This window comes from Vigna umbellata, chromosome 11 (assembly GCF_029865625.1).
Source record: "Vigna umbellata cultivar VRB3 chromosome 11, Vumbellata_1.0, whole genome shotgun sequence".
NCBI lineage: Eukaryota > Viridiplantae > Streptophyta > Magnoliopsida > Fabales > Fabaceae > Vigna > Vigna umbellata.
In genome coordinates, this window is record NC_142175.1 from 33562988 (window position 1) to 33583960 (window position 20973).

Below are 20973 nucleotides of genomic sequence, written 5' to 3' on the forward strand. Positions count from 1 at the left end.
TTAACATCATTTAACAATAAGATTAATTTTTTTACCGTTTAATTTAATATGGGTATAATTTTATTTTGTTTTATTGTTTGTGTTAATTAAATTCACATTATCTTCAAATATAAATAAACGAAACAATTTTATCGGATATAAAGATCTTTCAGATATAATACTTAATATCATTATTTTTTATTTAACCTAATATTTTGAGATTGCTCTAATATTTTTTATTCATTATCTGAATTTATTATATTTATTATTGAAGATACTCTTTTAATATCATTAAAAAGAATCGAAATATTTTAACGATAATATCGAAATCTACTTATTAAATACACATCAATAATAGATAAATAAAATACAGATAAGATGAAATCCATTAAAAAAAATAAGATAAGACCACACTTATAATACACTTACAATAGCTCGTAACGCAGAATCATCATGCGTTTTATGGACTCGGCTGCTTAAATTATTGACCCTACAGAAACAGAAACATGTACATCGTGATATTCTAGAAAGCTTACTTTTTGTTTTTCCGCAAAAATAAAATAATGTTACAATAATATCAGATTAAATCATAATATTAAGATGGTTTAATCATTTTTATATCCCTACTTTTGTAGGATCGTCTCAAACAGGTCTTCGTATTTTAAAGTTTATCTGTTAGGTCCTTAATTGTTAAAATTTGAATCAAATTAAACCTTGATGTTAAATTAAGTAGACGGGGTCAAAAAAATTGATTCGTGGCTTAGTGACTTGACTGAGTGTGGTTGATGTGGCACATATTCGTTATCTGAGTTAGCTTTTTTTTTTATTTATTCATTTAAAAAAATTAACTTTAATCAAAACGCAACGTTTTGTCTACAAAAAAACGTATTTTTTAATTGAGTGAAGAACGTTTTAATTATTTGGGGGAATTTGGAAAATTAAAAGGGATTTGAATAAAACCCTAAATTGGAAGACTGAAATCCCAGAAATGAAACGTCTGCCAAAGGAGAGGAAGAACGAAAGAAGCTTTCACATCTCCACCAGCGAGAACCAAAGGAAGTCGCTCCTCCATGGAAGCAACGGAGAAGAAAGAAAGCAACCAGAAAAAGAAATTTCATGGAGCACCACTTATGAACTCTGAAGAGCATGACGGTTTGAATTTGACTGACGTGCTTGATTTTGAAGAGATATTAGTCAAAAAAAGGAAACAGAATATTTAATTTGAATTGTTTGATAGAAAATAACAATTTGAATTTGAAATGTATAGTTGAATTTGAATTTGAAACGTATAGTTGTCCACCATAATTAATTTGGCAAGCTGGTGAGGGGAAAGATGCATGTACAAATGGTTTTTGCAGCGTGAACGCGATACCAGATCTGCGAGTGAAAGAGTTTTGCCATTGCCTGCATCTGCACGAGCTGAACCTGGAAAAAGAAGAAGCTTCTCGATGTGATTCTCCCACACATAGAAGAAGGAAACCTTGAAAATTGAGAATTTTCTTACGGTTCAAAAAAAAGGTGTTATTTCTCAAATTTAGGGTTTCAAAAGGATTCTAATTATGATAAAAACCAAGAATGTTGGCAGAAACCATATGCGATACAAAGATAACTAATTTAGGGTTCTCTGCAAATTTTAAATTAGGATTCTAAATGGATTCTGATTTAGGAAAGGTTTAATCATTTGTTAATTGTTTTTTATTTAAACGTTGTGTTTTGAATCAATTTATTTCAATAAAATTTAATTTGTAAATCAAACAAATCAAACAAATCCAACTCAGTAAACCGTACACTACCACGTCAGTAATGTCATCCTGCCACGCACGCACGTCAGTAATGTCATCCTGCCACGCACGCTCAATTTTAACGCCGTCCATCCAAATTAACGGCAAGCCCTTAATTGATTCAATTTTTCACATTCAGGACTTAATTGAGAGCTTTTACAATACAAGAACCTAATTGAAAAAACTCTACAAAAATAGATATTTTAAATGATTAAACCAGTTAAGATAATTACAAATCGAATCTCAGTTTTGGATTTGGTTTTGATTATTATTAATTAAATAATTAAAATGATGTTAGAACGGAGCGTGGAGACGCGTGAGAGGTGGCGACTCGCTGACGTCAGAAAGGATGGAACACGGCACTGATTTGAGTGTCGAGGCGACACGGACCCACCACACCACTCTTCTTCTCTCTATCGTTAGGAGTTGGTGACTCACTCCATACCACACCATTCTCAACTCAACTCAACTCAATCACTTTTTATGTATTTTATTTATTTTTACAATAAAGGAATTTAATTTAAAAAAAAAATTGAAAAGGGAGGTCTCCGTCTCACCAACTTCTGATGCGAAAGTAGCATGGTGGTGTGGGTGAGGTGGCGCGTTAGTATTGGTGGAGCGAGTGGGCGTGGTTGGTGAGTGACTCAACCTCTCTTCGCGTTGCTTAAAAACTACGACACCTTCCTCTCGCAAACCAGCGACCAACATCGCACAACATCAGGTACTCTCATCATCATCATCATTTTCTTCTTCTTCTTCTTCGTCTTCTTCGATTTCTTCCTCCATGCTTATTTCTCTTGTTTCTGCTGCTTCACTGAACCAAATGCCACTTAATCGTAACCTACAATTTATTCATGAACAAAATTCTAGCTACTCTTTGTAAGCATTTTTGTATTTAGTATGGTACTGTTGCAAAGAAAAAGTGTAAATATTTAAGAATGCTAAATTCAAAAGTTGGCCGCAGTGTAAGAATGATAGCAATTGATAACTAGAGTTGAGTATTATATTGAGAATTTACGTAAAATTATCGTTAATGATTTTATGATTGATAGTGAGAGCATTTTGGATAAGAGAGATGATCATCAACGTGAAGGAATCGACGATGGTGCGGCCGGCGGAAGAGGGGGAGCGGCGGGTGGTGTGGAACTCGAACGTGGACCTGGTGGTGCCGAATTTCCACACGCCCAGCGTCTACTTCTACAGAGCGAACGGCGTGTCCAACTTTTTCGAGGGGAAGGTTCTGAAGGAGGCACTGAGCAAGGTGCTGGTGCCCTTCTACCCAATGGCTGGGAGGCTCCGGCGAGACGAAGACGGTCGCGTGGAGATTGACTGCGACGGTCAGGGGGTTCTCTTCGTGGAGGCCGACACCGGCGCCGTCATCGACGACTTCGGGGACTTTGCACCGACCCTTGAGCTCCGGCAGCTCATCCCCGCCGTGGATTATTCGCAAGGGATCGAAACCTATCCCCTCTTGGTGTTACAGGTGCGTTTTGCGTTTTGTTTCTTCTCTTACTGTACTTCTCTTTTTTTCCTATGTTAGGTGCTACTTTTGGTTGTTTGGTTTTTCTTGCATACTTTGATTAGCTATTTGCCAAATTTAAGTCAAAAGTTAACTTACCAAACGAGGACTTATATTGACCACATATAAGTCATGGAATTTAGAGACTACTGAGAATACATGTACATGTATATTATTACTTTTATAATAAAAATAATAAAATTATTGTGGTTATAATAATTTAAAAATTGACAATTTTTTTTATTAATGTTATTTATTTGTATTAGGTAACACACTTCAAATGTGGAGGGGCATCACTTGGAGTTGGTATGCAGCATCATGTAGCAGATGGAGCCTCTGGTCTTCATTTCATCAATACATGGTCTGATGTGGCTCGTGGCTTGGATGTATCCATTCCACCATTCATTGATAGAACAATACTTCGTGCGAGAGATCCACCTCGACCAGTTTTTGATCACATTGAATACAAGCCCCCACCAGCCATGAAAACTCAACCAGCCACAGAATCTGATACTGCAGCTGTCTCTATTTTCAAACTCACACGAGACCAGCTCTCCACCCTTAAAGCCAAGTCCAAAGAAGATGGCAACACAATCAACTACAGCTCTTATGAGATGTTGGCTGGACACGTTTGGAGAAGTGTCTGCAAAGCAAGAGCACTTCCTGAAGATCAAGAGACCAAATTGTACATTGCAACTGACGGAAGATCAAGGCTTCAACCTTCTCCTCCACCAGGTTACTTTGGCAATGTCATATTCACAACCACACCCATGGCTGTGGCAGGTGATCTCGTCTCAAAACCAACATGGTATGCTGCAAGCAGAATCCACAACGCATTGCTACGAATGGACAACGAATATTTGAGATCCGCTCTTGACTATCTAGAGCTGCAACCTGATCTCAAAGCTCTGGTTCGTGGTGCACACACTTTCAAATGTCCAAATCTTGGCATCACCAGCTGGACCAGGCTTCCAATCCATGATGCTGACTTTGGTTGGGGAAGGCCCATATTCATGGGTCCTGGTGGAATTGCATTCGAGGGTTTATCTTTCATAATCCCAAACTCCACCAATGATGGTAGCTTATCTGTCGCAATATCTCTTCAGCCCGACCATATGAAGCTGTTTAAGGAATACTTGTATGACATTTGAGGAACGCCACGATGTTTGTCGGTATGCAACTGTTAGTGGCATCCACTTCCACTTGAGTTATCATTACACTACATTTCTCTTATTATAAATGTTTTATTTTGTAAGAATACATGAACTTTAGCAACCATTAATTTAACGTTACACTTAAGACTTGTTTGAGAATTCTCTCACGTCTCTGTTTTTAAATATGTTAAATGAGAGGTTTCTGTCGGGTCCATTTTATGATGTAACCTATACATAGCATTCTAATCGGAGGAAATTTCAAAGGTAATTTGATAAGCTGGTTTTCTACCAAGATATCGGTCGTTCTGACTACTCCGATGAGGGAATTTCTTCCTTAACGAGGTCGTTCATAGAATTATTTAACATCAATGAATACAGAACAAGGTAAAACAGACTGCATTTCTGCTTCTCTGTTATCACTTATAAGTAGTAAACAAAGCCAACACAAGTCAAATCTTTATCACCATACAGTTTCCATTACCCCTTCTAAACTATCTGACAGATTAAAATATCAAATTCATTCATATTACATTCGTATTCATTGATGTAATGGATGACAACCTAGGAGAATTCAAATGGACGACACAAACATATCTGCAAACAAAGACCAAGATATGTATTGAAAAAGAAAGTAGGCATCATATAGCAAGCAATAAAAAACCGCAACCGTGTGGTAGTAGCCATTCTTTTCTGCGTGGATTACATCAGAACCAGTGGAAAGGAAATAATGTGACTAAAGCAAAGCTTACGCATAGATTAAAAGTTGAGATCCAAAAACGAGGCTTTGAGGGCGCAGAATTCTGACGTGGCCGGCGATTAACATCTGAACTGCCCGCAGTTCCTGTCTTCCCTTTCTTTCCTCCGCCACCTGAACTTCCACCGTGTGATGTTCTTGTAGTACTGAGCACTTCTTCTTTGTACCCATTTTCAATTTCATCAGCTTTGTCTTTAAGATTTGTTGCCTCTTCCATGCTTCCATATAACAATTTCCCTGTGAATCAGCATATAACATTAGCTTAAGAAAAGCTTTAGCTTGATAGGCGAAAGAAGCGACGTACCAAGTTGTTGTGCTTGTCCATTGCTCTGGATTAGGCCTTTACCTTCTGAACTGAATTCCATGTTGAACTCTGAAATTGATATGGCATGAATGCCTGAAATGAGTAGGAAAAAAGCAAGGAATCTCATCACCATGTTAGGGAAAGGCAAGGGTGATTATTTGTACTTAACAGTTGGTGTTCTGGAATTTTGTTGAACAATGTCCAAGCAAAGCCTAGCAAAAGTGAGGGTGACGGATTTCTAATTATTGGGTAAATTATTGAAGACAAATTATTTAAAAGAAAAACAATTTAATTAAATGTTTGAAGCAAAACCTTTCTTTTTTCGAGATTCTCGGTGGTAATGATTCCTAACGACAACAAAAATGAAGAAGTGGGAATTAGGAAGAGAAGCATTTTGTGGAGACAGAATAAGAAAAAGTGAGGTGCCATGTCCATGCCGATTGAGAGACAGTGGAAAAGTCTGAAGCTGTCAAGCATGGCTTAAAGTGTAATCATGGAAGATACGAGACCAATTACACGCATTACAATGCCTTTAGTACCACTCTGTTCCTTTTATTTCCAAGGTTGGGACAATATATTCTATGTGGATTGATTTCTTAAGTTGAAGTTTAAGGTAAAATGGTGGGCAAAAAAGTGGAAAATTGCCCAGGGAATAAGTATAATAATAAATTAAAAAAAAACTTTTATACATTCTTATATTTATTTTTCAGTTTTTTTACTGTTTTTTAAATTACTAAAATGATGTAATTTTTAAAATAAATCAAGATTGGACAAGTTATACCAACTGTATTATCAGACAATTAAAAATTTTATTTATACTAAATCTAAAATCAAAACTAAAGTACCTTATTGAACTAAAAGTTTAATAAATTTAAAATTATTTAAACACACAACATCTAATAAATATAAAATTAATCAAAAATACAATATAAACTATAAATACAATTTAATCAATCACGTAATAAATCTTAAAATAAACTTTCAATTAATCTAATAATTAATCAAACATTTAAAATATTTCATATCTAAATATCTGACTTACATTAAACTAAATTTGATACTACAAATAATGCCAAAAAAAACCTACAAAAATAAGTTGGTGAAAATAACTTCTTCAAATTCCTAAAAAAAATCAAAACATATTCAATAAAAAACAAGGACAAAACAACTAATCAACCAACCAATTTAATTGAATCTAGTTCGATAAAATAATACAAAAAACATATATGGATATGAAACTATATTTTATTTCAAATTACTCCGTAGTATTTTAGTTTTTTTTAATTATGTTTATAATATTGTTGTTCTAACCTATCATTAAACTTTTATTTTTACTTTATTTTTCGTAAGAATTGAATTAATAATTCAATTCCATGGAAACCTTGACAGTTCCGAACTTGAATGAATATCTAACGAACAAACTAATTAGTATAAATACAAGTATTTTTCTTTGTTGACCATATCCCACTTAAACCTATGCATATGCATATGTAACTTGTAATTATATATAGCTTTATAAATTATTGTATGGGAGGTCATAGATATGGGTATAAGTTTAGAACTTCCCCATGTCATCACATATACCTTTTTCATAATGTTCTTAAGTCAGAGTTGGAGTTCATTGAAAGAGAAGTTTCTGAGAGAAAAAGTCACCAAGTGAAAGCAAAATTATATTATTTCAATAGATTGAAGAAGAATGTGTGATAGAAAATACTATAAAATAGGGTAAGGTGACACGTGTCAACGTTATAAAGTAAGGATTCTAAATTGGGTTTAGAAATGAGAACTTAAGAGAAGCTGCCAGACACCTAGGCAGCCAGCAAGAAAATATTTCAAAAAAATAAAATAAAATTGTAAGTTTCTTTTGTGTATAATAAATACTCTTTATGAATAAATTACTTTTTCTTATCTTGATCTTATACTTTTTCACCTTTTTGCCAATTTTTACAAATAATGAAAGTAAAACAATTAATTGCAAACATAAAAAGAAAAGGAAACGTATTAAATTTGCAACTTAATTAAAATCATTAAAACAACAAACCATGGTGAAATTTATTTTAAAAGACATTTTAAATTATAGCAACTCTTTCATTATAAAGTATTAGTATTGATTACAATCACACTATTTGAATCAAATTATGAAAAAGAATTAGATAAAATTATTCAAAAACAAATATATATATATTAATGTTTCTTATAGTAATTAAAAAACATGATTCTTTATTTTGTCACAAAATAAATAACTTAACTTAATAAATATTCTTACTAAATGCGAGTTAAGTAATTTATTTATATACAAGTCTAGTATTTATTAAAAAAACAAGTGTACTCAAATTTTTTAAGAGATATTAATCAGAATGTTTTAAATCATTAGATTTTATAATAACTATATAATATTTAAAACTAGTATGTGGTGTGTCTATTTATTTATAAATTCTACATTATTCTTAAAAGGTAATTAGAATTTTTATAAATAAAAAAGCGAGGAAATGGTAAAAAAAAACTGATATTTAGGTCTTGTGTTGTGCAGAAGTGTCTGGTTAGTCGACGAAGTTTCTTGAAAAGGAAGGAACAGTTTCTTCCACGTTTGCCATTGTCTGGAACATTCTTCAGCATTCCTCTGTTCCTTTTATACCTCGCATTCTCAACTATTCTCTGCATTGCAATTTGCGAACTCACTCAGAAAAACGATCACCAACTACACTCACAAAACCGTTTTCCATTCACTTTACTCTGTGCACAAGACACTCTTATGGCTTCCAAGGTAGAAGGAAAGAGCATTGGCATAGACCTTGGAACCACCTACAGTTGCGTGGGCGTCTGGCAAAACGACCGCGTTGAGATCATAGCCAATGACCAGGGCAACAGAACCACACCATCCTACGTTGCATTCACCGAGACGGAGCGTCTCATCGGAGATGCTGCCAAGAACCAGGTTGCCATGAACCCGCAGAACACCGTGTTCGACGCCAAGCGACTCATCGGGCGCAGGTTTTCGGACCCTGCGGTGCAGGCCGACATGAAGCACTGGCCCTTTAAGGTTGTCCCCGGTCCCGCCGAGAAGCCCATGATCGTGGTGAGCTACAGAGGCGAAGAGAAACAATTCGCGGCGGAGGAGATTTCATCGATGGTGTTGACGAAGATGAAGGAGATAGCGGAGGCTTACCTTGGACAGAGCGTGAAGAACGCCGTCATCACTGTCCCTGCCTACTTCAACGACTCTCAGAGGCAAGCGACGAAAGACGCCGGTACCATTGCCGGGCTTAACGTGATGAGAATCATCAACGAGCCAACCGCTGCTGCCATTGCCTATGGATTAGACAAGAAGGGTTCGAGGAGTGGCGAAAAGAATGTGCTTATCTTCGACCTTGGTGGAGGAACATTCGATGTGTCGCTCCTCACTATTGAGGAAGGCATTTTCGAAGTCAAGGCCACTGCCGGAGATACTCATTTGGGAGGTGAAGATTTTGACAACAGGTGCGTGACCCTTTACACCAACCCCAACTGTGTTAAGATTTAATCTTTACTGTTTCTTTTCAAACTTTTTTTCTTTGTATCAGTAGAGTTTGGTTTGATTTGTTTCAAAGATAATTCAGTTGAAGTCTGACTTGCCCTGTTTTATGAACAACAAACAGGCTTGTGAACCACTTTGTGGCTGAGTTCAAGAGGAAACACAAGAAGGATATCAGCAGCAGTGCGAGAGCTCTAAGGAGGTTAAGGACTGCGTGTGAGAGAGCTAAGAGGACTCTGTCATCGACTTCCCAAACAACCATCGAGATTGACTCTCTCTACGAAGGTATTGACTTCTATTCCACCATCACCAGAGCCAGGTTTGAGGAACTCAACATGGACTTGTTCCGCAAGTGCATGGAACCTGTTGAGAAGTGTTTGAGGGACTCCAAGATCGACAAGAGTCACGTCCACGACGTTGTCCTTGTTGGTGGATCCACGAGGATTCCCAAAGTGCAACAACTGTTGCAGGATTTCTTCAACGGAAAAGAGCTTTGCAAGAGCATTAACCCCGACGAGGCTGTGGCATACGGTGCTGCAGTGCAGGCTGCTATTTTGAGCGGCGAAGGGAACGAGAAGGTCCAGGACTTGCTTCTTCTTGACGTTACTCCTCTTAGCCTCGGGATTGAAACTGCCGGGGGTGTGATGGCAGTGTTGATTCCGAGGAACACGACGATTCCCACCAAGAAGGAGCAGATTTTCTCTACTTACGCTGATAATCAAGCGGGAGTGCTCATACAGGTGTATGAAGGTGAGAGGGCGAGGACCAAAGACAACAACCTGTTGGGGAAGTTTGAACTCGCTGGCATCCCTCCAGCCCCCAGAGGAGTTCCGCAAATCAATGTATGTTTTGACATTGACGCAAATGGGATTTTGAATGTTTCGGCTGAGGACAAGACTGCAGGGGTGAAGAACAAGATCACGATCACCAATGATAAGGGAAGGCTGAGCAAGGAGGATATTGAGAGAATGGTGGAGGAGGCTGAGAGATACAAGGCAGAGGATGAGGATGTGAAGAAGAAGGTGGAGGCCAAGAACTCGTTGGAGAACTATGCTTACAACATGAGGAATACTGTGAAGGATGAGAAGTTTGCAGGAAAACTGAACCCTGCTGATAAGCAGAAGATAGAGAAGGCTGTTGATGAGACGATTGAATGGCTTGACGGGAACCAACTGGCTGAGGTGGAGGAATTTGAAGACAGATTAAAGGATTTGGAGGGACTGTGCAACCCAATTATCTCAAAGATGTATCAAGGGACTGCTGCAGATGTGCCAATGGGAGGTGCAGATGACATTCCTAATGGTGCTGGCTATGGAAAGTCATCCACTGCTGGTGCTGGTGCTGGACCTAAGATCGAAGAAGTTGACTGAATTGTGAAAATCCACTCAAGTTGTCCTCGTATTGCAATGCATTATACAGTTACATACTGTGTTTTCTGAGATTTTTGTACTATTTTTAATATGTGAATCCAAAACAACAAGTTGTATTTTGATTCCCAAGTTCCGTCCACAATTTATAATTCAATCAGCTATTTAATAATTTTGTAATTTTAATTTTGTATTTTGACATCGTAAGACATGCATTTGATAGAAAATAAGAAAAGGAGGAACGTGAATTAACATAATGGTTAGCTTTACATTGGTGGCACGATGCATGGTGGGGACGTGAAACAAACAGCTGAGTTGGGTAATTAAAAAAAAGTATAAAATCGAACGACATGGTGGTCAAAATTGCTTCTTATCTTAGCCGTTGTAATTCAAAATGTACAGGAAGAATGAATGAATAGAGAGTCTGACGATGGAGAAGAAAGTGAAAGGCTGTGAGCATCATTTGGATGCGTTCCTTTCTCTGATAATCTTCAACCCAAAATACCTGCAAGAATAAGATCATGATGATTAATGTATGATTTTGGATATGGAAATAATGAAACAGTGAAACAGTGAGAGAGAGAGAGAGAAAGACGAGGCATATATACCGTCCGAGCATCATGAGGGTGGCCTGAGGATTGGTTCCAGGCGATACGCTAAAGACGGATCCGTCAACAATACGAAGGGAATCCATTCCGATGACCTTCAGATTGGGATCAACCACCCTGCTAACCACGCAACCACCGTGGTAGTGCCAGATGGTGCTCACAGTCCGGCGGCAGAAATCGGCCATGCGAGGATAGTCCGTTTGGTGAAGCGGCAATGCGGGGCCTATGAACCTGAAGTCTGGCTCTCCCAACCAGTTGGAGAATTTGAAGTCCTTCAAGGCCCTGCTCCCTAGGATTTGGGCTATCTTTCTGGTCCCGTTGACGCAGCGCTCGAGGTCGACGGGGTTGTGGAAGTAATTGAACCTCACTCGGGGATTTGCGTCGACGTTGGTGGAAGCGAGTCTCAGAAAGCCGGCGGAGAGAGGGCCGGAAATCTTGGAAATGATGGTGGCCACGGTGAGGTAGAGGGGGGAGCGGACGAAGGTGGTGTGGCGAGGGGAGGTGAAAGGGATGACGTTGGATGCGGCCTCGATGTAAGCGCCGGAGTCGGTGATCCCGACGACTTGGATGAGAGAATGATCGAGTGGAAGGGAAGGGAGAATGGTGATTCCGTTCCTGGGATTATCGTAGAGGAAGTGACCCACGTAGGGGAGGTGATGTGCCACAGGGATCCCCCATGAAGAGAGATAGGGCCTGGGACCGATCCCGCTAAGAAGAAGAAGCTGAGGGCTTCCAATGGCACCGGCAGACAGAATCACCTCTCCGTGTTCCCGCAAGAATGCGTGGTGGTGCCCCCCCATCTGGTCGCGGTACAGGGCTCCGATAGCGCTGGAGCCCGCCAGAAGCAGCCTCTCTACGGTGGCGTGAACGGCGACCTTGATGTTTGATGAACGAGCGTGCCTGAGAAGATCCGCAGAGGTGTGTCTGGTGCCAGAGCCGTCGAAGGTGGAGCCCCCAATCTTGGTCCCCTCGGCGTGGTCCAGAGTGAAACCGTTGTAGGGAGTGACCCCTGCTTCCAGCAACCCATCGCGAACCGCGGATTGCCACGTCTTGAGGTTGGGTCTGAACACGATTTCCTTCTCCACCCACCGGTACGAGTGGTTCACCAGCGCCAGGTCCCAGGGCAAGCCCGACTTAACGAAGAAATCTCGGTGGGCTCGGCTGTAGAAGCCCGCGTTGATGGCGCTGCTGCCGCCAAGAACCCGCCCGCGGGCGTTGGGCACTCCCTCTTCGGAAATGAAAGCCTGGGCCGGCGAGTCCTCATTCTCGGCGTTCAAGAGGTTGCTCAAGAACCCTTCTTGGTTGATGAGGTCGGGGTTCCCGCTCCCAACGCCTCCTCTTTCCAGCACAAGCACCCGAAACGACTGCGAGAGCGTCGCCGCCAGTGGGCACCCCGCAGTGCCGCCACCCACGACGATGTAGTCGTAGTAGTCTTCCGGTGGCAACTCGGTGGCGTTGACCACCATCTTGAGGTAACTCGCCCCTGATGACATGGCATCGCATCAAAGCAAAGCAAAGCAACGGAATTTAACTGGGTAGAGAGAAACGGTAATTCACCTTGGTGTGGAGAAGCAGTAGCGGAAGCAAATAGTGTGGTGCACAATACGAAGAACGCCACACACTCCAACTGCTCCATGTTTCTGCTATAATGTCCAAAAGATATGTCTTCTTGCTTCTTTTCCCACTGTAAGTAAACCCTTATATAACCCTGTAAATCAATCCTTATATAACACTCTTTCATTCTTTAATTTTCTGTTCATTTCTATTCTATGATTTTTCCTTACTTGTTTCAATATTTTTCTCATTACTTTCACTCATTCCAATTAATGTGACATTAAGCTATGCAATTAAAGGGGTAAGGGAGAAATTAATTAAAATAATCTGAAATAATAAAGATGTAATTATGGTGGGAACGTTGAATAGATGGGATGAAAGCATCCTTGAGTTTAAGGACAATAACATACGATGCTTCAAACCCCATTTCTGACTTCACTTATAAACAACAATACATTTCAACGTCAAACCAAAACAAAACCAACAAAAAGAAACAAAAGCATAGTATTTCAATCACATTTTCCCTTTTCCTTCCATCTTCTTCGCTTTCAAGAGTTATTCAAACTAGAATTGTCTAATGATTTTAAAACTATTTGGAAAATTTTGAATTGTACCAGTTCTCTTACAAATTTACATAAAGGATATCTTATATATTTTTTTAGGTGTTTCGACTATTTTACGAATAAAGGAATTTCCCCATAATCCAAAAAAGAAAATAATGTAAGTACAATTTATATCTTTCACCACCCAACGGAGTTCTTGATTAGAAAGTATACTTATTAAAAATATTTGAATAAATTTATTCAATAGTTATTAATATGCGTTCACTTTATTAGCGCTAAATGTATACATACAAAAAATATTTTCATCTTATAAACGATAACTAATTCTAAAATAATTATATAGCTGATATACAGATGTTCTTCTAATAATGTTCTTCTAAAATAATTAAGCTTTTTTCGATTCCTAATTAGAGCAATATATATATTCTATTTGAGTGGTGAATTGTATTTGAGTGCATAATCTTCTATTTTAAAAATGATTATTGAACACTGATATTTTTTAAATATTATCATTTTAATTAATGCTTAGTTTATTTAATATATTTTTATAACAACGTACATGTAAATCATTCTCGAAAGGAAGGTTAATAAAAAGACAGCCCAATATTGCTTGTAAGACTATAAATAAAGAGAAATTTGTCATTTAGAAGAAGGTATTAAATTAAAACATTGCTAAACTTTAAATTTATCATAATCATACGTGGTTCAGGGAATTAAAAACTTAGTCAGAGTCCAAATTTGTCGATGATGGGATAAAAATGACTTTTTTTTCCACAAATTATAAATAAAGTCCTTTTTAACGATAAGTTGAGTTAAAAACGAATTACAGAAAAGACATAATATAAAAGTTAGTGGTTATGATTTTAGAAAATCATACACAGAGATCAAACTTTCACAGATTTATTTTTGATACTATTCTAAAAAATCTCTTACCAATAAATATATCAAGTAGTTTTCATATCTATTTTTTTTTTATTTAAATAATGGTTTATTTCACCATGGATGTGAAGGTGTTATTTATTTTTTTGGTGCTGATGTGTCTTTTTTCAGTTTTAGTGGAGACAAAGTGATATAGTTTACAAAAATAGTCAACGTCCAAATCAGTTTTTATAATTAGTAAAGGTTTTAATAAATGATTTTATTAACAATACTTCATAAATAACGAATATATATATATATATATATATATATATATATATATATATATATATATATATATATATATATATATATAACTATTATTTATTAGGAATAGGATTCGTAAGATTATTTGTTTTAGAGTTTCTTAATTTATTTTTTTATTTGTTCTATTATTTATGTGAATTCTTATTACAAGTTTGTAGTACAGATATCTGATTCATATTGAGTCTTCAGTGTATGAGATAACTTTTTCATCTTTGTTTAGGTTAAGATATCTTAAACCTCTTCCCGTATCTTAATTTTGTAGACTTACATTATTCAGCCCCAGGTGTGATTGACTTCTTTAGTATTTGCCACAGATATTTTGATTTCCTTGTTATAAACTAATGACTTTTTTGTGTCACTATTTTATTGGGTTTGTATATTTAAAATTAATCAATCACAAATTATTACATAAACTATTACACAAGTGTTATAAAAAGGTTATAAAAAAAATATATTAAAATAACATTTTCCTTTTGATAATAAGTTTTAATCACTATTTTATCCATCTATTTAAATTTATTTAAAAAAATATTCAAAACAAACTAATTAAGAGCCCAATCTATTATAAAAAAAATTGTCAAAAAAACTATTAAATAAATATTTTCTTACACTAATTTTCCAAAATTGAGATATACCGACAAACCTGCTATCTTTTTGTACATTAACATCTTGATAGACTTGTTATATTAAGATCGATGTGTCATTGACATTCTTTACTCTACAAATATCTATAAAAAAATTTGTATTTTAAATTATATTTTATTTTAAGAATACGTTTAAAATTGTCTTTTTTTACTTTTAACCATTATCACAGTGAAAGGTACACTTAAAAAGAATGTCATATGTCATTATTTTATTAGTCTATTTAAATTTTAAAAGAAATATTTGAAACGGATCAATCAAAAACTACCACATGAGTAAAATATTTGAGCGTTTCTAAAAAAATTGTTAAAAAAATATCTTTTTACACTAATTTTCTAAAATTGAAATACACCGGTAAACTTGTTATCTATACATTAACATCTTAGTAGACTTATTATGTTAAGATCGTCATTGACATTTTTTTTTACAAATATCTATAAAAAATTTTGTATTTTAAATTATATATTTTATTTTAAGAATACATTTAAAATTGTTTTTTATTTATTTTGAACATTATTATCGTAAAAAGTACACCTAAAAACTATAAATAAAGGTAATCATTATATCTGTGTGACTTCATTCATCAATAGGGCAACAAAATGAAGCAGTTGAAGTGTCTTTTAGAAGATGAATTAGAGAGAGTGAAGAAGTTGAGTAAAATTATGTTGTAAAAGAGGTGTATATTTGTATTAAAGATGGGTTTGAAATGTGCTTTAGAAAAGAAAAAAGAAGGTACGGTGAGCTAAGAATAGTTTAGAAGAATGAGAGTGTGATTAAGTGGAGGATTAAGATAAATAAAGAATGGGTTTTTATGATGAAAAAGTTGGAGGGAGAATGAGTGGAGGAGAAAAATAAAAGGAAGAAATGAAAGAATAGAGGAATTTGAAGTTGACAGATGTGCGCAGAGCGTGGATTTGTAGCTGTTGCGTGTTGCGAATGGGAGAAGATTGGATTGGTGTAAATAATAATAATAATAAATAAATAAATAAAAATAAAAAAAGAAAAAGTGTGTTTGTTGAGAGAGTGTAGTGTGGAAGTGCGGTGTGATCCAACCACGGAGATGGTCTTGGCACATAGGAAGGTAATTGGTCCACGTTCCCCACACGGGCCCTGGAGGCGCGTGGACCCCATGCCTTTTAAATCTGGATTCCCTCTTTTGATAGCTACCTCTCCATTTACTTTTTTATGAATTTAGAAAATAAGTTAAAAAAGTTGTTTTTAATTTTGCCCTCTGATATGGTGCAGAAGAAGTAAAGGGAAGAAATCAAATCATATCAAATCGATTTTCGTTTGGGTCGCTTCTGCTTCTTCTTCTTCATCTTCTTCTTCATCTCTCTCAAACTTCCTCGAACCTTCTCTGCACTTCCCTCATGGACATTATATGAACTTCCTTTGGCTCTTCTCTTTCTTTCCTTTTCTTATTAATATTATAATCTAAACATAAATTATTCGTATATATTCTTTTTTTCACACTGGATTCGAGACATGAGATGAGGCCGATGCAACTCCCACCGCCTTCTGCCTCTGGCTCTGGCTCCGCCTCCGCTCCGCCGCCTACCAACAACAAGGATCACCGTCCCCAGCGACGCCGCAAGGACCTCACGCTGCCGCTGCCGCAGCGTGACACTAATTTGGCGGTGCCGCTTCCTCTTCCGCCATCCACGGCTCCGCCCGCGGCCAGCGGAGGAGCCAGCCAGCAGCAGCAGCAGCAACAGCTGGTGATCCCGTTCGCAGAGCTGGAGAGACTGAACCGCATCGGGAGCGGGAGCGGGGGGACTGTGTACAAGGTTGTGCACCGAACTAGCAGGCGCGTGTACGCGCTGAAGGTGATATACGGGCACCACGAGGAGTCCGTGAGGCGGCAGATCCACCGGGAAATCCAGATCCTGCGGGACGTGGACGATCCGAACGTGGTGAAGTGTCACGAGATGTACGATCAGAACAGCGAAATCCAGGTGCTTCTGGAGTTCATGGACGGGGGATCTCTGGAGGGGAAGCACATCCCGCACGAGCAGCAGCTGGCAGATCTGTCCAGGCAGATTCTTCGGGGGCTGGCGTACCTGCACCGGCGGCACATCGTGCACAGGGACATCAAACCCTCGAATCTGCTGATAAACTCGCGGAAGCAGGTGAAGATCGCGGACTTCGGGGTGGGTCGGATTCTGAACCAGACCATGGATCCGTGCAATTCTTCGGTGGGGACGATCGCCTACATGAGTCCGGAGAGGATCAACACGGACATAAACGACGGCCAATACGACGCTTACGCGGGGGACATATGGAGCTTTGGGGTTAGCATATTGGAGTTCTACATGGGCAGATTTCCCTTCGCGGTTGGGAGGCAGGGCGATTGGGCCAGCCTCATGTGCGCTATCTGTATGTCTCAGCCACCCGAGGCTCCTCCCTCTGCCTCCCTCCACTTCAGGGATTTCATCTCTAGGTGCCTCCAGCGGGATCCCTCTCGCCGATGGTCTGCCTCAAGGTTGCTGGAACACCCTTTCATTGCCCCTCCCCACTCCAACCACAATCAGCTTCCTCCCAATCTCCACCAGCTCCTACCTCCTCCTCCTCCCAGGCCTCTTCCCTCCTAGCAACCCGTACTAAACTTACTCTCTTACTTCTTGCCTGTAATTTTTTATTTATTACAAATCAATGCTACATGCCTCCTCACCGGAGAATGGATCGATCGATGAACCACATGGATGCCCCACCGCCACTTGCTTAGCTACCCCTATCCGCTCTGCTGCTTTGTTTTCGTTTTCATTTTCATTTTCATACAAATCAAATTTCAATATTCCATTTTCAGCCATACATTACAATGTTTTCTTTCTACTTACCATAACATGCCCTGCTTGCTTTGCTTTGCTTTGCTTTGTTTCGCATCTTTTTCTTTTTTCTTATCGTATCGTATCTTTTTTAAGCCCTCTCAATAGCCGCCATTGAGTACGGCTTGTTGGAGCCAACCGAATGAATGAGTCTGGTTGAGACTGGTGCTAATAGATACTGCTCATCTATGTATGATTATTTCAGAACCTGAGTGGGACTCAGCGTCAGCCTCAGCCTCCTCTCTTACATAGGTAATATATGTATGTATTGTATGTATGTGCTTGATGTGGAGTCGCCAATATTTCCCCTTTTTTCGTTCACCTCGCTTCCCTTTTCAATTTTGGATTGGTCTACTCTTCTGGGCATTGCCATTTTCCTTTAAAAAAAACATCACTTTTGTCTCTCTACGTAATCGAATATTTTATTGCATTATTTTTTATTTAATGAGGAAATCTGGGTAGCAATTTCTGAAAATTGGTCGTAGCTGGATTGGTAGGGCGCTGGAACATAGATTTTACGGTAGTTTACCTGTCACTTTGCTTGCATACAAATGAAAAAAGGGACATCATCTTGTTGTGTTGTGACACTTTTGGTTAGGTTCCTTCTGTATCCTTGTCAGTCTGATGCTATTGGTTGAGTAATTGAGACTTCTCATTTCTCACCTTGTTACCCGGATATGAAATTTGAACATCCATTGTTGTCGTTACGCATCCCTATTTCAGGTAGGTAGTTTAATTTTCTCATTTCTTCTTCATGCCTTCCATCGTTTTATTATTTGGTCCCTGTATCCAGAAACTAGTAATTTTGTTTTGATTCCTTGTTAACTGTGTCTTACCGTTGTTAAGTAATACTCCCACAGAATAGAAATTCTTGGTGTGTAACTATCTAAAAGTTTCTCAACATTTGTTGGTAGAGCGATTTAACATCGTTTACTTATGCTTGTTGATAAAATTAAGTCAAAATTCACGGCAGAGGTCAAAACAGAGTTAAATTAAAGTGACATATACATGACTAGAATGTATCTTTTTTAGGTGAGTAACATGAAGCTGGTCTCTTATCAAAGGTTTTGGTCTCTTAAATTAAGTTCTTACCATTGACATTTCAATTTGTAGGTCTAAGAGCCAGAATGTAAATATGGGGGGGCAGGACTAAATCGATAAATCAAATTATTCTCATTTTGAATTGAACAGAACTTTGATATACGTACATCTTTATTTTGTTATTAATGTTTAATGAAAAGAAGGTATTTTATTCTGCTTAATTATATGATAAGAAATGTTTCAAAGATCAATAAGCGAACATTCATTTTACTTTAATCACATAACAGTACAAAAACATATCAAAGATTGTACCCGATTTTCGCCCTTTGAAATGCTTGAACTCAGGTTAATTGCTTATTCTGTTGTCTCTGCTACAAGTTTTAGATTAGGGAGTCGGTTTACCTTGATTTGAGACCCTATATTTTTCTATCTGCTTCTGCAAATTACATTCTGTCGGATTTGGTGGTGTTCGTCCATTTGGTTTGGTTGCATTGCTGTGAGTTATGGGTTTCGTGAATTCTACAGGAAAAGAATACAGTATTTTCAAAATCCTGGAATTAATCGAAATGGAGTTACCATTTGGTAGTACCTGCCAATGGCAATGGCAATGAATAAATGGCATCATCATTACTATGAATCTAAGGGTAGAGCTGTAAAGGCAGAGACAAATGTAAGAATCTGAAACACGATTATGAACTATGGTCCTAAGTCAAGTGCAAGGTTCGCCTTCTTGCTTCTTGTCCTATAAGGTCAAACTTGTCTCAACATAGGACAAAGATCTCCTCTGCCAAAAAGAATGAAACTAAATTTAATGCCGCAGTTGGTTGGCTTAAAATTCCCAATTCTACTTTAAAAGTCGTCCTAAATAAAAGATTGCATTAATAATTTTCTTCCGATTTCAAACTGAGATCTATATTCAATTATTTCCCATAGGTCAGAGAGTTGAATATTACGAGCAAAACCCTTTGAAAAGGCACCACGTTTGAAATTTTCATTCAAAGTATGCAACAAGTGGATGTGCTGAGCTCGAACTAGACACAAATGTTATTACATAGCAATACCACTCATCGTTCCACCAACCATCTTTCTGTTCTCATGATTTTTGTTATCAACATAATTTTATAAAATTGATTTTGAAATAACATTTTGTATTTGGTTATAAGAAAAGTCACGTTTTTAAATGTTTTCTTTCAATTATATTTCAATTATAAACACATTTTAAAATCGAAGGAAATAGATAATAAAATATTAAATTAACATAAGCATCAAAGTGAACACATAGGTTTCTAAATTGAAAAATATTCATTAAAAACATAATGTATAAGTTTGGCACAATGTGATCTTCTCTTTTATCTGTGTTTGGTTCAAATTAATTATAAGATAATTTAATATTCGAATACGTTCACAGAGTACAATTATTTTAATATTTAGATGTAATGTTTTGGACGGGGAAAACTGGATGAATTATATTAAAATGGATCACATAAAAAAAAACTATCGATAAAGTTCGATCCATAAAATTAAAAGCTTCAACTTTCATTATTTTCTTTTATTAAAATCCTATCCAATTTATCTATCAACAATATTTTTAAATGAAAATAAATTTCCACCAAACATATACGAACACATTGTTAAAAAACAGCATTACATCAATGCATAACATATAAACAATATTGAGACACACATTCAAAACTAAAAAATTTACAATCATGTTGGAGATGAGCCTTTCTACAACTATGTAAGGAAAACATACTGTAAATATATATTTTTTATTTGACAAGTATATTAAAGTTTAGGAGTATATTTTAAAAGAGTATCGTATTTTTAGAAAATTATTGATAATTTTTATTGACTTAAATAGTTATGTATATTTGATGGTTTTATAGATAATACTTGAAGCAAATAAAATAATTTATTATCATGAGACTAAAAATACTTTAACCTTAATTATTTATGGTTTCAACTAGTGTATTTTTAATTGGTGTTTTTGTAATGTGATTATAACAATTTCTTATAAGATATAAAACCATTTATTAAATATTGATCATTCGGATGGTGTTAAGCATTTATCTTATAAGTTTTTCAATGAGTAAATACTTCTGTGAATTATAATAAATCTTTAACATGTTTAGTAATTTAATTTTGTTTGTTAAAAGCCATACTTCCTAAATCTCTTTTTGGGATTT

General features: G+C 36.9%; 5 protein-coding genes across 5 annotated transcripts; 3 read left to right on the forward strand and 2 right to left on the reverse strand.

The window, feature by feature from the left end:
* Positions 1-2333: 2333 nt before the first annotated feature.
* LOC124835901 (shikimate O-hydroxycinnamoyltransferase-like) lies at positions 2334-4592 on the forward strand. Its single transcript, XM_047310931.2, has 3 exons — positions 2334-2481; positions 2813-3243; positions 3546-4592. Exons 2-3 carry the CDS (start codon positions 2836-2838, stop codon positions 4428-4430), a joined length of 1293 nt encoding a protein of 430 aa, XP_047166887.1. The 5' UTR covers positions 2334-2481; positions 2813-2835; the 3' UTR covers positions 4431-4592.
* A 214-nt stretch (positions 4593-4806) lies between these two features.
* On the reverse strand, positions 4807-5815 carry LOC124835902 (uncharacterized). The gene is made up of 2 exons (XM_047310933.2): positions 5492-5815; positions 4807-5424 (listed from the first exon to the last, which is right to left on the reverse strand). Exons 1-2 carry the CDS (start codon positions 5622-5624, stop codon positions 5138-5140), a joined length of 420 nt encoding a protein of 139 aa, XP_047166889.1. The 5' UTR covers positions 5625-5815; the 3' UTR covers positions 4807-5137.
* A 2158-nt stretch (positions 5816-7973) lies between these two features.
* LOC124835872 (heat shock 70 kDa protein-like) lies at positions 7974-10555 on the forward strand. Its single transcript, XM_047310888.2, has 2 exons — positions 7974-8968; positions 9127-10555. Exons 1-2 carry the CDS (start codon positions 8244-8246, stop codon positions 10370-10372), a joined length of 1971 nt encoding a protein of 656 aa, XP_047166844.2. The 5' UTR covers positions 7974-8243; the 3' UTR covers positions 10373-10555.
* Positions 10556-10596: 41 nt separating this feature from the next.
* LOC124835873 (Glucose-methanol-choline (GMC) oxidoreductase family protein) lies at positions 10597-12733 on the reverse strand. Its single transcript, XM_047310890.2, has 3 exons — positions 12535-12733; positions 10978-12460; positions 10597-10874 (listed from the first exon to the last, which is right to left on the reverse strand). The coding sequence occupies exons 1-3, from the start codon at positions 12716-12718 to the stop codon at positions 10829-10831; spliced, it is 1713 nt and encodes a 570-aa protein (XP_047166846.2). The 5' UTR covers positions 12719-12733; the 3' UTR covers positions 10597-10828.
* Positions 12734-16158: 3425 nt separating this feature from the next.
* Positions 16159-17785, forward strand: LOC124835868 (mitogen-activated protein kinase kinase 5-like). Its single transcript, XM_047310877.2, has one exon. It carries the CDS (start codon positions 16412-16414, stop codon positions 17510-17512), a length of 1101 nt encoding a protein of 366 aa, XP_047166833.2. The 5' UTR covers positions 16159-16411; the 3' UTR covers positions 17513-17785.
* Positions 17786-20973: the final 3188 nt, after the last annotated feature.

What these genes read in the sequence shown, in the direction of transcription:
- LOC124835873 (XM_047310890.2), bottom strand. Translation starts at nt 12,718, where the DNA reads ATGAAAGAGTGTTATATAAGGATTGATTTACAGGGTTATATAAGGGTT. An exon ending in TACTGCTTCTCCACACCAAG is followed by an intron (nt 12,461 to 12,534) that starts GTGAATTACCGT and finishes CCATGTCATCAG; the next exon opens with GGGCGAGTTACCTCAAGATG. An exon ending in ACCCTCATGATGCTCGGACG is followed by an intron (nt 10,875 to 10,977) that starts GTATATATGCCT and finishes TTATTCTTGCAG; the next exon opens with GTATTTTGGGTTGAAGATTA.
- LOC124835868 (XM_047310877.2), top strand. Translation starts at nt 16,412, where the DNA reads ATGAGGCCGATGCAACTCCCACCGCCTTCTGCCTCTGGCTCTGGCTCC.
- LOC124835902 (XM_047310933.2), bottom strand. Translation starts at nt 5,624, where the DNA reads ATGGTGATGAGATTCCTTGCTTTTTTCCTACTCATTTCAGGCATTCAT. An exon ending in TGGACAAGCACAACAACTTG is followed by an intron (nt 5,425 to 5,491) that starts GTACGTCGCTTC and finishes GCTGATTCACAG; the next exon opens with GGAAATTGTTATATGGAAGC.
- LOC124835901 (XM_047310931.2), top strand. Translation starts at nt 2,836, where the DNA reads ATGATCATCAACGTGAAGGAATCGACGATGGTGCGGCCGGCGGAAGAG. An exon ending in ATCCCCTCTTGGTGTTACAG is followed by an intron (nt 3,244 to 3,545) that starts GTGCGTTTTGCG and finishes TATTTGTATTAG; the next exon opens with GTAACACACTTCAAATGTGG.
- LOC124835872 (XM_047310888.2), top strand. Translation starts at nt 8,244, where the DNA reads ATGGCTTCCAAGGTAGAAGGAAAGAGCATTGGCATAGACCTTGGAACC. An exon ending in GGTGAAGATTTTGACAACAG is followed by an intron (nt 8,969 to 9,126) that starts GTGCGTGACCCT and finishes AACAACAAACAG; the next exon opens with GCTTGTGAACCACTTTGTGG.